Raw genomic sequence first — 15,131 nt, 5'->3', positions numbered from 1 at the left:
GAGGGTTCAAGGCTGTGTATAGAAAGGGGCACAGAAGAAGGGTGAAACTAGGGCAGGGGGGTGGGTTTGGGGCGGGAAAGAACCGAAGGGAGGGTGGGTTTCGGAAGCGGCAGTGATGGGAGAAAGCGCGCTGGAGGCAGGAAGCGCGCGCCGACCCTCCCGCCGGGCCGGGCGCGCTGGCCCTGAGCCAGGGCGCGGTGGTCGAGGCGGGGAGACAAGCTCTGAGGGAGTCAGCAACCGGGCGGCAAAGTCCGGTGCGAGCCGAGGCGCCCGGCGGAGCGCCCTTGTCTCCGTTTGTAAAAGGTGCTCAGGGCGCCCACCCCGGTGAGTTAACCGCCCGGCGGGAAGAGGCGGGAACCGCGGGGCGAGCGGCGCGGGCTCCTCCCCCGGCGCCTCGGCTATCTGGGTCAGGACAAGGCGGCCGCGGCGCCGGACCTCTGGACCCGCTGGCTCCGGGACTACTGTCCGCTCGCCGCTTCAATCCCAGCCACCCCGTCGGCAGGTCCCCGGTGTCCGGCAGCAGAGAGGCCGGCGCGGCGAGAACTGACGCTGCGCAGGTGGGCAGTGGGTATCTCGGCTGTCCGGGGTGGGACGCGACCGAGGATCGAGGCAGCACTTCCGGCGGTGGCCACCGCACTTCCGGGTCGTGCGGGCGTCCTCTAGGCGTCCGCAAGCCTGGGGGGCATCCTCCTCCGGGCGGTAGAGCGGGCTTGCAGCAGTTTACCCTGGCGCAACCCTCTCTCAGCCGGTGCCTGGGAAGTTTCAACCCCGGAGGTCGCTAGTATTTCCGCGCGGGCGCCCGGCGTGCGGTGCGTGGGGAGCGGGCAGCGTACTGCCTCGGCCTGTCGGGTCCCCGCAAACGCCGATGAGTTTCTGCCGGAGACACTTGCTCGCTTCTCACCTGGGCTCCCTGGGTCTTTCTTACCTTTGAAACGTCAGCAAACGTTTTTGTTTTGTTTTGCTTTGTTTTGATCAGATTCTCCACCTATTTTACACAAAATGAAGGCTAGATTTTCAGTGAGACAAACATTTGCAAATAAGCCAAACATCAGGGAGCCCTAAATGAAAAAGAAATTATAAAATAGGGAAAAATATGAAAACCGAAAGACATATGAGTATTAGAATTCACTTAGAAAGTATCAAGTTATCCAGGTCGCTGTGGAGAATCTAATCGCTAATTCAAGGTCTCAGAGCAATTCCCTTGGGAAACTTAAAACTCAGGGTCGTTTATAGCCCATATTGTGCCTTTACCCTTGCAAAAATTTTCATCTTCCGAGTTTATCAGAGTTCTATATTTTATGTATTTCCCCCTACGAATCTGCTGATGAATTAAGTGAATATATATGCTAAATATTGCTGAAAGCATTGTAAGTAACTTGGTAAAACATAATTTCCATTTCTAAAAATTTTAATTAAAGCTAGAACATGAAAATTAAATGTTTTCTGAAGTTAATGTTTATGACAGGTTCTACAAAGGAATTTTAATGCAGAAATTTCAGTAGAGTCAACATTTTGATGATTTACTATTTCAGCAGCATTCTTAATTCTCATCTCTTCAAACAACCTTTAATTATGTATTACCCATTAATTTTAGATGCCAATAATTTATAATAAAATAATGTCTATTATTTTACATTATTATTAGCACCTTACAAATTGAAATGTGACAGGAATAATACTTAGTATCTGATTATCTAGTCTATATATATATATATATTTTTAAACCAAGAATCAATCTTTTTTCCTTCCTTCCTTCCTTCCTTCCTTCCTTCCTTCCTTCCTTCCTTCTCTCCTTCTCTCTCTCCCTCCCTCCCACTCTCTCTCTTTCTTTCTTTCTTTCTTTCTTTATGCCATGGGATCTTACTTCCCTGACCGGAGATTGACCAGGGCCCCAGCAGTGAAAACGCTGAGTCCTAACTACTGGACCACTAGGGAATTCCCTAGTCAATATATTTTTAAATTACTGCGTTTTTATACTAAAGTACCAAGTGTCTACTACTAATGTGATAATTAAATGTATTAAAGTTATGTAAATGATGTAATATAACCTTTGAAATTATACTGCAGGCAAGCAGGTGTTCTGATTTTTTTTTTTTTTTTTTTTTTTTTTTTTTTTTTTGCTGTACGTGGGCCTCTCACTGCTGTGGCCTCTCCCATTGCGGAGCACAGGCTCCGGCTGCGCAGGCTCAGCGGCCACGGCTCACGGGCCCAGCCGCTCCGCGGCACGCGGGATCCTCCCAGACCGGGGCACGAACCCGTGTCCCCCGCACCGGCAGGCGGACCCTCAACCACTGCGCCACCAGGGAAGCCCTGTTCTGATTTTTAATGAGTGGCATTTTGCAAACTATTGGCTTAGAAGCACATTCATTTTATACTGATATAAAACTCAAACATAGCTTAAGCTATTATTCTCTAATTGTGATTATTTAAAACAAATACCTGCTCCATTGATTTTAGTTTTTTTCCCAGTTGATTTTCTCAGTTCTGAAGTCATATTTCAATATGGTAGTTCTATTTTTAGCTATTTAAGGAACCTCCGTACTGTTCTCCATAGTGGCTGTATCAATTTACATTCCCACCAACAGTGTAAGAGGGTTCCCTTTTCTCCACACCCTCTCCAGCATTTATTGTTTGTAGATTTTTTGATGATGACCATTCTGACCAGTGTGAGATGATACCTCATTGTGGTTTTGATTTGCATTTCTCTAATGATCCCTGATGTTGAGGATCTTTTCATGTGCCTGTTGGCCATCTGTATGTCTTCTTTGGAGAAATGTCTGCTTAGGTCTTCTGCCCATTTTTGGATTGGGTTGTTTTTTTTTTAATATTGAGCTGTATGAGCTGTTTGTATATTTTGGAGCTTAATCCTTTGTCAGTGGCTTCGTTTGCAAATATTTTCTCCCATTCTGGAGGTTGTCTTTTCGTCTTTTTTATGGTTTCCTTTGCTGTGACAACTGTGGATCTTTATATAACACTGCTTTATAAACTTAGGACCCTTACAACAGTATATCCTCTTTTTCCCTTCCCAGCCTTTGGGCTACTGTTGTCCTACTTTCTTACTTCTACATATGGTAAAAACCTCATGATATGTTATTGTCATTTTTGCTGTAATAAGCAAATATTTTATGAATAAATCTTCAAATGAGAAAAATGACTTATATTTTGCCACATGTTTGCCACTACTGGTGCTCTTCATCCTTTGTATTGATCCAAGTTTCTATGTGTTATTATTTTCCTTCTGCCTGAAGAACCTCTGTTAGCATTTCTTGTAGTGAATAGCTGCTGGTAATGGATTCTCTCAACTTTTCTTTGTTTAAAAAATTCATTATTTTACCCTCATTTTTGAAAAATATTTTACTGGGTGTAGAAATGCAAGTTGACAGTTTCTTTCAGCACTTTAAAGAGGTCACTCTGTTGTCTTCTTGCTTGAATAGTTTCTGAGGTGATGCCTTGGAGACAGTGTCTGCTGTAATCTTATCTTTTTTTTCTCTGTACATAATATGTCTTTTTTTCCTCCATCACTGGCTGCTTTTCACATTTCTTTATCACTGGTTTTCAGCATTTTAATAATGTTTTGCCATGGTTTGGTTTTCTTAATTTATTCTTCTTGGATTATGTTGACCTTCTTGGATCTCTGGGTTTATATATTTTGTCCAACTTGGAATTTTTTGGCCATTTTTCCTTCAAATTTTTTTTGTTACCCCTCCTTTTCTTCCCTTTAACGATATATGTTTTAGACTACTTGATATTACCCTATAGGCTCTACTTGGTTTTTTGTTTGTTTGTTTTTTAGTCTTTTTTTAAAATCTGTGTGCTTCATTTTGGATGACGTCTTAGTCCATTTGGACTGCTATAACAAAATCTTGTAGACTGGGTGGCTTATATACAACAGAAGTTTATGTCTCATCATTCTGGAGGCTAAGAAATCCAAGATCAAGGCACTGGCAGATTCACTGTTTTGTGGGGGCCTGCTTCCTGGTTCATAGCTGGCACCTTCTTGCTGTAACTTTGTGTCGTGGAAGGAACAAGGGATCTCTCTGGGGTCTCTTTATAAGGGCCCTAATCCTATTTATGAGGGCTCTGCCTCCTAAAGGGACTCCATCCAATACTATCACCTTGGGGATTAGGATTTCAACATATGAATTTGGGGGGACACAAATATTTAGTCTATAGGAGATGGTTTCTATTGCTGTGTCTTTGGGTTTGCTGATATTTTTTTTTTCCTGTAGTGTTTCTCTGCTGTTAATCTTATTCAGTAAAATTTTATTTCAGTTATTTTATTTTTTATCTTTAGAGGTTCTGTATGGTTCTGCTTAATGCCTTCTATAACTTTCCTCATCATGTTTATGTTTTCCTTTAGCATATTTTTAATATTTATATTAAATAATGAACGTAATATCTGTAATAGTTGTTTTAAAACCCTTATCTGCTAATTATATCACCCTTGTCATTTTCCTGCTTTTTTACATGTCTAGTAATTTTTGATTAGATGGTCAACATTGTGATTTTATGTTGTTGAGTTCTGGATTTTTTCTATTCCTGTAAAGAGCGTTGGACTTTCTACTGAAGGCAGTTAAATTACTTGTGAATCAGTTTGATCCTTTGAAGGCTCATTTTTAATCTATTTTAGAGCAGGTCTAAATAGCCTTAACTCTAGTGTTAATTTAGCTGCATTAGCAAGCCATTACCCTTCTGAAACCTCTACTGCAAGTCTCAAGTAACTCATACACACTCTACACTCTGGATGGTAAACACTTGAACACTTACGAGTTCTGTGTAATCTTTAGGAATAGTTCAGCTTACAGCTCCCTGGTAATTGTTCTTTCCCTTGAAATTTTTTTTTGCCTGGCTCAGTGGGGTTTCACTCTATGCATGTGCAGATTGGTATTCAATTAAAGATGCAAGGAGGCGGACTTCCCTGGTGGTCCAGTGGCTAAAACTCCGCATTCCCAATGCAGGGGGCCCAGATTCAATCCCTGGTCAGGGAACTAGATCCCACATGCATGCCACAACTAAGAGTTTGCATGTTGCAACTAAAGATTCCATACGCCACAACTAAAAGGATGCCACAACTAATGATCCTACATGCCACAACTAAAAATCCTGCATGCCACAACCAAGATCCCACGTGCTGCAACTAAGACCTGGCACAGCCAAAATAAATAAATAAAAATTTTTTAAAATTAAAAAAAAAATAGACTCAAGAATAGCCCTATGTGTATTTCTGGAACTCTTTCTCTGCATAACTCCCTCATCTTCAGTACTAAGTGGGCACAAATTCTGGGTGCTTCAGTTTCTCTGAACTCTGATCTCTGTTCAACTCAGTGAGATTACCAGGCTCTGTTTGGTTTTCCCTTCCCTGTGCCATAGTCCAGAAATTGCCTCCAACTGGAAACCTGGGGAGATCATAGTACTTTCCTCTTTGTTTCCCTTTTATCAGAAATTAAGAGTGGCAGTGGTATAATAATTTGCTCCTTGAGAAAGTGTCGGGAAAAACAAACCGAAATATTTGCAAATTTAATTTCCTGTAACAGACAGTTTACCATTATTTGTATCATTTCTCCCAAGTTGCAAACAAAATTTAATACAGGTGTTTACCTGTTTATAAAATAGGGGAAATTGATGGGAAAACAATTTTGGAAACTTCAAAGTCTGTATAAAAGCCTTATTGTATTTTACTCTCGTTACAAAAGTTTATCATTGTATTTATATGCTCATTGCCATTTTAAAGTCTCAGAAGGAAAGGGGGATTTATATTATTGTTTTCCTTTAGTGGCCTTCTTTAAGAACAGTGATAAGCAATAAAACTAGTGAAGAGTGGATGAAGTAAAGAAAGATTATGGTGCATTTTGTCAAAGTAGCTAAGTTTATATGCAACAAGTTTATGTTTATATGGAAGCTTATTAGTTTATATGGAAGCTTAGGCTCATGTAGCCCAAAGCTTGGGTCTTTGATGCAAAATGGTGAAAGTTCAGAAGGAGAAAGGAGTCAAAGCAATTATTTTTTGTTACTTTAAAAATAAGTGAACATTTGAAAGAAAATAAAAACATTAAGACCTCAGACAGAAATAGAAATGTAAGAAGCAGAATTCCAGGTCAGAAGAAAGGAGGTAAAGTCTGCACATATATTAGCATCTCTGCTTTCCATGTTGAATAAAAGAGATGAGGTGGTTACAAACTTGCCACAACTCTTTGTATATTTTATATCTCAAAGCCCATTTAAAAATGTTTGTCACTCTAAATTGGAGTACAAAATGTTAACTAGATGCCAAGGAAGAGCTTTTTCTTGGGCTTTCCTTAAAGATTAGATAAAACCCAGACATTAGCACACTAGTTAATTTTATACAAATAAAAGGTTCAGACACAGTTAAGCATAATTTGAATTCTTAAATAGTTTTTTTCAGAAATTTATAATGATGCTAGGTAAAACTCTATCATACCCTTTAAAAATATATGGTAAAGAGTAAATTTCAGATCAGAAGTAGAATACAAATTCTGAATTAAAGTTGATACTTTATACTGGTTGTCAGTAATATCTATAAAGGTAGTATTTCTACTCAGCCACATACATTATAGAGGCAATTACTCATAGTTTATTTTAGTTTGTGATTTATCAACTGTTATTAAATTTTTTTGTGATGAGGTAGACTTGGTTTTTGTTGATTGAAAAAGCCCTAATATTTTTGTCTTGGGAAAGACAGAAACAATGTTCATTTACATTTATACTTTTAATTTTAGAAACAAAAACCAGGAAATGCCTCGTTCCACAAACAAAGAAATGATACTTGGCATCATGGTGGGAACTACTGGAATCAGCTTGCTGCTTCTGTGGTACCACAAGGTTCGTAAACCAAGGACAGCAGTGGATTTACCTAAATTTCTTTCTCTGGGTAATTCACTTGACTTGATGCCTTTGCAAGATGAAATGCCTAATGGCCAAGGAACAACAGCGATTTTTCAAGGAAGGCAACTTCAGATATTGGAGAAGTTAAATGAATTACTGACAAATATGGAAGAACTCAAAGAGGAAATCAGAGTTCTTAAAGAAGCCATTCCAAAGCTGGAGGAATATATCCAAGGCGAACTTGGAGGGAAGATAACTGTTCACAAGATAAGTCCTCAGCACAGAGCTAGAAAAAGAAGGCTTGTCACAGTTCAAAGTTCGGCAACAAGTTATAGTTCAGAGGAAGCGGAAAGTGAAGGAGGGTAAGATTCTTTAAGATGTTTCCCACGTTGAATTGATTATTGCATTATTGCTATTACTTAGGTACTTTCATTATACATTTCCAGTCATATATTCTGTTACTAAGAAGGCATAAAAAGGAGTGATTATTTTGTCTTATGTTACAATTAAAACCCTGTTCCATAGAGGTCAGTATTTTAGTTTAGACCTCAATGACAAAAAGAATGTAACTTACTCTCGTGCTAGGTGGCATCACGTGAGTATTGAGGAAGACAGTGATTGTTTGCCAAAATGTGTAACCTGTTTTTATATGTGGCCACTCTGTGACCCCTTACATAAGGACTGTCCAAAAAGTACTGTCTAATAAAACTTTCTGTGATGATGGAAGTGGTCTAAATCTGTGCTGCCCAATATGGTAGCCAGTAGCCACATGTGGCTATTAAGCACTTGAAATGTAGCTAGTGAAACTGAGGAACTGAATTTTTAATCTCATTTCACTGTAATTAATTTAAAATTAGCCACATGGGACTAATGGCTACTGAATTGGGCAGTGCAGACCTAAATAGATTTGAGAATGTACAAGTGACTCAGTTTCATCCTTGCATGGGTAATTCATTGAATTCTACAATCAAGAACATAAATAATGTTCTTTTAGGGGAAAAACAAGTGATTTATGAAAAAAGGAATTGTGCCTGACTAGTGTTTCTAAGGAGTAAAATAGGCAAGTAAATAAAGATGCACCAGTGGATGTAGCATAGCCTGAAATTCTTTAAGGCAGGGACCCTATGTTTTCGTCATCGTATTCCTAACACCTATTATTGTGCCTGCCACTGAGTAGATGCCAGTAACTATTTCTTGAATTAATGAGTGATCTGCTAAATAACTATAGAATTGGAAGAAGGAGAGGGGATCTGGAAAGAGGAAACAAAGTGTAGGGATTTAAGGGTGATTTCATAGATAAAGAAGTGTAAATGGTTGATGAGGTCTTTGAGATCAATGCTAGGACTGGAATTACTTAGCATCTTTATATAGAACTGGAGAAAAAACTTTTGAAAAATCAGAGAGAGAAGAGCCACAAATGCTAGATCTAGATAACAAGAAGGTCTTAAAAATTTGTGTTCCTGAACAACAGGAAAAGTTGTAGACTGGTTTTAAAATAGGCAATGAAATGGTTTTTGTTTGTTTGTTTTAATTTTTATTTATTTATTTTTGGCTGTGTTTGGTCTTCGTTGCTGGACGCAGGCTTTCTCTAGTTGTGGTGAGCGGGGGCTGCTCTTCATTGCGGTGCGTGGGCTTCTTATTGCGGTGGCTTCTCTTGTTGTGGAGTATGGGCTCTAGGTGCATGGGCTTCAGTAGTTGTGGCACGCGGGCTCAATAGTTGTGGCTCACAGGCTCTAGAGCATAGGCTCAGTAGTCGTGGCGCATGGGCTTAGTTGCTCCTTGGCATGTGGAATCTTCCTGGACCAGGGCTCGAACCCATGTCCCCTGCATTGGCAGGCAGATTCTTAACCACTGCGCCACTCTTGTAGGTGATGCAGTGGCAACAAACAAGTCCCTGCACCTGTTGAACTTACATTCTCTTGGCTTTTGCCTCCAATTTGGAGACATTTGTCTATAGAAGCCTCACCTAGTGATCTTGCTTCTTGTGCTTTGTTCACAACTTGAAGTGCACTGTGTGCATTCCTCCTACTAGTGAGTCCACAGGTGAATCTGGGTGCCCCTGATTCATGGGACCAATGATGAAACTTAGATCTTTAAGTGTCCTCTCCAATGCCCAGGACCAATAGATACAATTGATAGAATAAAGAGGATTAGGAAGGGATTGAAGGAGAAGCGTGTTTTAAATGCTTACTGTTATGACAGTTTACTCACTTCTGGGCTGTGTCTAATTAAGGTTCTCTTAAAAATAAGCCATGAGGGGGTGATTTTAGGATTAGAGATACAGATAAGTACTCTCTCCAGAAAAATATTACACAACCTTTAGATATTACTGATGCTAGTACGCAATGTCTTCTCCTTTCAAACGTCTGTGCAGATCTGGACCTTCTTCCCCACCCCCCAGACATGCACACCTAAACCCTTTTTTTTAATTGATAATTGTAGATTTATTCAGTGGGGTGAGGAGGGGAGTGATCTGACCTCGTTCATTACCTCCTTTGGGCAGAAGTATTTGTCAGCATTGAGATCTTGTCATAACTTCATCATTTCCTTTGGGGTAGCTCAGTGGGCAAGTGCTTCTTTTAGAGGCCTTTAGTGGGAATGTTAAACAACAAACTGGTCTACTTTTGGAAAGAGAAGTTTTTAATAGAAACTTTATAAGCATTATATAATCCATTGTCTCAGTTGCAAAAGATATCCTTTTGGAAAAGGTACTCACAGATTTAATGTGACTTAGGAACAATAGACAATAATCTCACAAGAAAGGGAAGCAAATAATAGATTGCTATAATGAGAGACAGTCCTCCTTGGGCTTCCTATTCACTTACACATCTTGCTAGGTATGCCAAGGATCAAGAATGTAAGGCCCTGACCACCCTTTTTTTCCCCTAATTTTTAAAAAAAACGAGACTTTACTTTTTTAGAGCAGTTTTAAGTTCACAGCAAAATTGAGGGGTTGGTACAGAGATTTCCTGTACAATCCCTACCCTCACACATGTATAGCCTCCCCCATTATCAACAGCTCCAGCCAGAGTGGTACATGTGTTACAGCTGATGAACATACATTGATACATACATCATAATCACCCAAAGTCCATTGTTTACATTATGGTTCACTCTCGGTGTTGTACATTCTGTGGGTTTGGACAAATGTATAATGACATGTGTCCACTATTACAGTATAATACAGAGTGTTTTCACTGCCCTAAAAATCCTCTGTGCTCTGCCTATTCATCCCTCTCTCCCCCCAAACCCCTGGCAACCTCTGATCTTTATACTGTCTCCACTGTTTTGCCTTTTCTAGAATGTCATATAGTTGGAATCATATAGTATGTAGCCTGTATTGGCTTCTTTTACTTAGTAATGTGCATTTAAGTTTCCTCCATATCTCTTCATAGCTTAATAGCGCATTTCATTTTAGTGCTGAATAATATTCCATTGTCTGGATATACCACCATTTATTTATCCATTCACCTACTGAAGGACATCTTTGTTGCTTCCAAGTTATGGCAATGATGAAGGCAGCTGCTGTAACCATCCATGTACAGGTTTTTGAGTGGACATAAGTTTTCATCTCATTTAGGGAAATACTGGAGCACTTGATTGCTGGATTGTATGGTTAAGAGTATGTTTAGTTATGTAAAAAGCCTCCAAACTGTCTTCCAAAGTGGCTGTACCATTTTGCATTCCCACAAGCAATGAATGAGAGCTCCTGTTACTCCACATCCTCCCCAGTGTTTGGTGTTGTCGGTATTCTGGATTTTGACCATTCTAATAGGTGTGTAGTGGTATCTCGTTTTAGTTTACATTTCTCTAATGACATATGATGTGAAAGATCTTTTCATATGCTTATTTTCCATCTGCATATCTTCTTTGGTGAGGTATCTGTTAAGGTCTTTGGCCCATTTTTAAATGAGATTGTTCATTTTCTTATGGTTGAGTTTTAAGAGTTCTTTGTATATTTTGGATAACCGTCCTCTTTCAGATGTGTATTTTGCAAATACTTTCAGTCTGTAGCTTCTCATTTTCTTGACATTATCTTTCACAGAGCAGAAGCTTATCAATTATTTCTTTCATGGATCATGCCTTTGGTATTGTATTTAAAAAGTCATTGCCATACCCAAATTTATCTAGGTTTTCCTCCTATGTTATCTTCTAGGAGCTTCATAGTTTTAAATTTTATATTTAGGTCTGTGACCCAATTTGAGTTAATTTTTGTGAAGGGGGTAAGGTATGTGTGGCCACTCTTTATCCAGGCCATTTCTCTGATTTGTGATGAGAAGCCTTGAGGAATGAGGTAATGTTTCCCTTCTGGACCAACATTTAGTATTGTCAGATTTTTAAATTTTGTAAATGCAACAGGTGTCAATAATATCTCTCTGTGGTCATGATTTGTATTTCTCTGATCGCTAGTGAATGTTGAACATCTTTTCTTATGTTTATTGGCTATATGTATTTTTTCATTTGGGAAAACCTCTTTTGAGCTTATTTCTGTTGCATTTATTGTGTTTTTTTCATTGAATTTTAGAAAATATTTATGTATTCTTGATATTAATGTTCTCCAGTTGTACATGTTACAAAATATCTATTCCTGGTTTTTAATTTGTGTTTTTGCATTTTTGAACATATCTTTTGATTAGCAACAGTTTTTCATTTTAATATAGTCAATTTGGTTAATCATTCATAATTAGTAATCATTAATAATCATTTATAGCTAATGCTTTTGTATTTTGGTTAAGAAAATTTCTTTCCCCATAGACTAAAAGTTATTCACCTATATTTTCCATTTAGAGTTTAAAAAATTATTTTTAACACTTAATTCCTTATACCGTCGTTATACCTTAGAGTTATTTTTTTTTTTTTTTTTTTTTCTTTTTTTTTTTTTGCGGTATGCGGGCCTCTCACTGTTGTGGCCTCTCCCGTTGCGGAGCACAGGCTCCGGATGCGCAGGCCCAGCGGCCATGGCTCACGGGCCCAGCCGCTCCGCGGCATATGGGATCCTCCCAGACCGGGGCACGAACCCGTATCCCCTGCATCGGCAGGCGGACTCTCAACCACTGCGCCACCAGGGAGGCCCTAGAGTTATTTTTAATATTATAAGACAGAGATTCAATTCAACTTTTTCCATAGAGATAACCATTTTTTTCCACCTCAGTCTGTTAACTTCTCACTAATCTGACATGTCACATCTGTCATATACCACACTTTCATTTGTGTATGAGGCTGTTTCTTGGCTCTGTTCTGTTCTGTCAGTCACTCACCTATCCTTGTACCAATAGCACACTGTCTTTAATTATTACAGCTGCATGATAGGTCCTAATATCTGGTGAGGTAAGTCTTCTCTCCCTGCTCTCCTTCTTTTTTTTTTTTTTTTTTGTTGTTGTTGTTGTTGTTTTTGTGGTACGCGGGCCTCTCGCTGCTGTGGCCTCTCCCCGTTGCGGAGCACAGGCTCCGGACGCGCAGGCCCAGCGGCCACGGCCCACGGGCCCAGCCGCTCCGCGGCATGCGCGATCCTCCCGGACCGGGGCACGAACCCGTGTCTCCCTCATCGGCAGGCGGACTCCCAACCACTGTGCCACCAGGGAAGCCCCCCTGCTCTCCTTCTTAACAGTGCTTTGACTATTCTCGGCTCTTTACCTTTTCATGTAACTTTTAGGATCATCTTATTAAATTCTATGAAATTTCTGGTGAGGTTTATAAAATTGGAATTACATTGAATTAATCTGGAGAGAATTTACTTATTTATAATATCAGTTGTTTCTAGCCATGAACATGATATATTTTTCCATGAATTTAGGTTCTTTTATAAACAGCTTTTAACATATCTTTTATGATATTCTCCATAGAATTTTTACATATGTTTTATTAGATTTATTCCTGGGTGTCTGATATTCTCTGAGATCATTGTAAGTAAAATATTTTATATAATTTTGTTTTTTAGGCTTTTTGCCGCTAATATATTAAAAATGAAACTCACTTTCATATCTTAATCTTATATGCAGCCAACCTGCTAAACTCTATTAGTCTCATAATTTGTAGGGTTTTTTTTTAATATGTTCTATATAAATAATTGTATCATCTGTAATAATATGAAGGTTATGTTTGAACAAGGGTGTGAAACAGGTGAGGAAGTAAATTATGTGGATATCCAGTGGAGAACATAGCAGGCAGAAGGACAGCAAATACAGATGTTAAAGTAGGAACATGGCTGATGTGTTCAAGGAATATCAAGGAAGCCAGAGTTCCTGGAGTGCTGAGCAAGCAGGAGAGTGGTAGGAGATGAGGTCAGAGGTATTGGACTAGATTATGTAGGGTCTTGTAGACAACTCTAAGGACTTAGGTTTTTACTCTGATTTGGTCATCCACTGGAAGGTTTTGAGCAAAGGGTGACATGATCTGATTCAGCTTTTTAAAGGACCATTCTGGCTCCTATGTTGAGAATAAACTACAGTGGTCAAGGACTAAAGCAGGGAGACATGATAGGAGGCCATTGCAATAATCCAGATAACGTGATGGTGGTCTAGACCAGGGGAGTAGTGGGCAAAGGTGGTGAGAGGTGGCTGGGTTCTGGATATATTTTGAAGATAGGACTAACAGGAGTTTCTGAATGTTGCTTAGGAGAGACAAAGAAGTCAAGGATGATTCTAAGTTTTTTGGTTTGAGCAATTAGAAGAATGAAGTTGCCACTGATAATGTTGTTGAAGAAGCTGAGCATCATTTCACATAGTGTCTTCTTTGTAAGGACTTTGAAGGAAACTTGAGTCTTATTATTGGAAAAAAGTGCATTTCTCTCAAGAACTTGCTTCATTTCTATCTTTGTTAGAATCTGTTGGGAACTGTGACTGCTTTAGCTGCTGGAAGATGTAGAACCACATTTGTGTGCCTTGTAGCAAGGGTATAGATATCTAAAGTATATGTACTTTTTTATTGACCTCATTCACATTTGGCCTTGTTTTTATCTTTTCCTACCACTTCTGATTTGTTCTCTTATATGTTATATATCCTTATATACCTCCTTAAAATCTTTTTAGAACAGAACAGTGTGTAAATAAATGAAAACAAATTGTTTGCATTGTATGCTACCAAAAAGGAAATGTGGGAGGTAGCATGAATTTTTAAAGACTAATCTAAGAGAACATTGTCTTGAACTACAAATTAACATATGTGTGTGTGTGCATACGTATATATTAAAATACATACATATGTGTGTATAGATGTATATTATATATATATTTAATATATATACCTGAGTGCCTGCTGAGTTCCTACAACTCTGTATCATTCATTCAGCAATATTCAGTGCGTGTCCACTATGTGTCAGGTACTGTTCTAGGCACTTGATGACATCAATTAATAAAACAAAGAATCCTGTTGTCAGGGAGCATGCATTCTAGTGGGGGAGATACTGACAAAAATAGCACATGTAGTAGGTAGTAAAGTATATTCGAAGTATGTACTATAGAAAAAAACGTATATTAGAAGTATGTACTATAGAAAAAAATGTCAAGCATGACATGGGAGACTGGAGGTGAAGGAAATATACAGGGAGGTTGGAGTGTTGTGGTCGCAGCACTAAATTGAGTGGTCTGGATGGATCACATTGAGAAGATGACATTGACAGAGACTTGAAGGAGGTGAGGGTGTGAGTTATGTCCCCTTCTGAAGGAAGAGCCATTCCATCAGCAGGAACAGCAAGAAAAGGTCTTGAGGTAGGAGTGTCCCTGGCTTGTTTAAGGAACAGCTGGGCAGCCAGCACATAATTGACCACAATTGAAACGTGGTGGGAAACAAGGTCAGAGAGGAGACTGAGCTGGGAGAGACAAATCTCATCTAGCCTCATAGACTGTTATTAGGACTTGAGCTTTTTCTGGATGAAAAGGGGCACCATTACAGGGTTTCAAGCCTAAGAGTGAAATGATTTGACTTACATTTTAAAAGGATCACTCTATCCATTATAGTATAACTTTACAGAGAGTTGATGATTATTTCTGCAATTTTAGGTATATTACAGCTAATACTGATACCGAAGAACAGAGTTTTCCACTCCCTAAGGCATTTAACACTCATGTAGAGGAATTAAATTTAGATGCCCTTATTCAGATGGCTGATAATTTACGTATGAATGAGTCCAGCAAAATGGAGAGTTTTGAACTACTTTGTGACCACAAAGAAAAGGTAAGAAATATGTGATAATAACATGCTTGTATAGTTTTAATTTTTTATTTAATCTACTGTCCCATTCATGTTATGACCATAACAATTGTGTCACAGTTTACACAAGCTAAATGATT

At 39.1% G+C, this 15,131-nt stretch overlaps 1 protein-coding gene across 2 annotated transcripts in view; it reads left to right on the top strand.

Annotated features, from left to right (window-relative positions):
- Window positions 1-339: 339 nt before the first annotated feature.
- The window catches only part of RMDN2 (regulator of microtubule dynamics 2), a 57,492-nt gene continuing 42,700 nt past the window's right edge, over window positions 340-15,131 (top strand). The window contains exons 1-3 of one of the 2 annotated variants that reach the window (XM_081254055.1): window positions 340-557; window positions 6,738-7,205; window positions 14,841-15,015. In XM_081254055.1, coding sequence (XP_081110181.1) covers window positions 6,754-7,205; window positions 14,841-15,015 — 627 coding nt within the window. In that variant the 5' untranslated portion in view covers window positions 340-557; window positions 6,738-6,753. Of the gene's footprint in view, window positions 558-637; window positions 810-6,737; window positions 7,206-14,840; window positions 15,016-15,131 lie in introns of those variants that run through there. The other variant, XM_081254054.1, reaches the window with a different exon arrangement.

The sequence above is a fragment of the Mesoplodon bidens genome (assembly GCF_964165515.1).
Source record: "Mesoplodon bidens genome assembly, chromosome: 14".
Taxonomy (NCBI): Eukaryota; Metazoa; Chordata; class Mammalia; order Artiodactyla; family Ziphiidae; genus Mesoplodon; species Mesoplodon bidens.
This window is presented reverse-complemented; position numbering and strand designations above follow the sequence as displayed.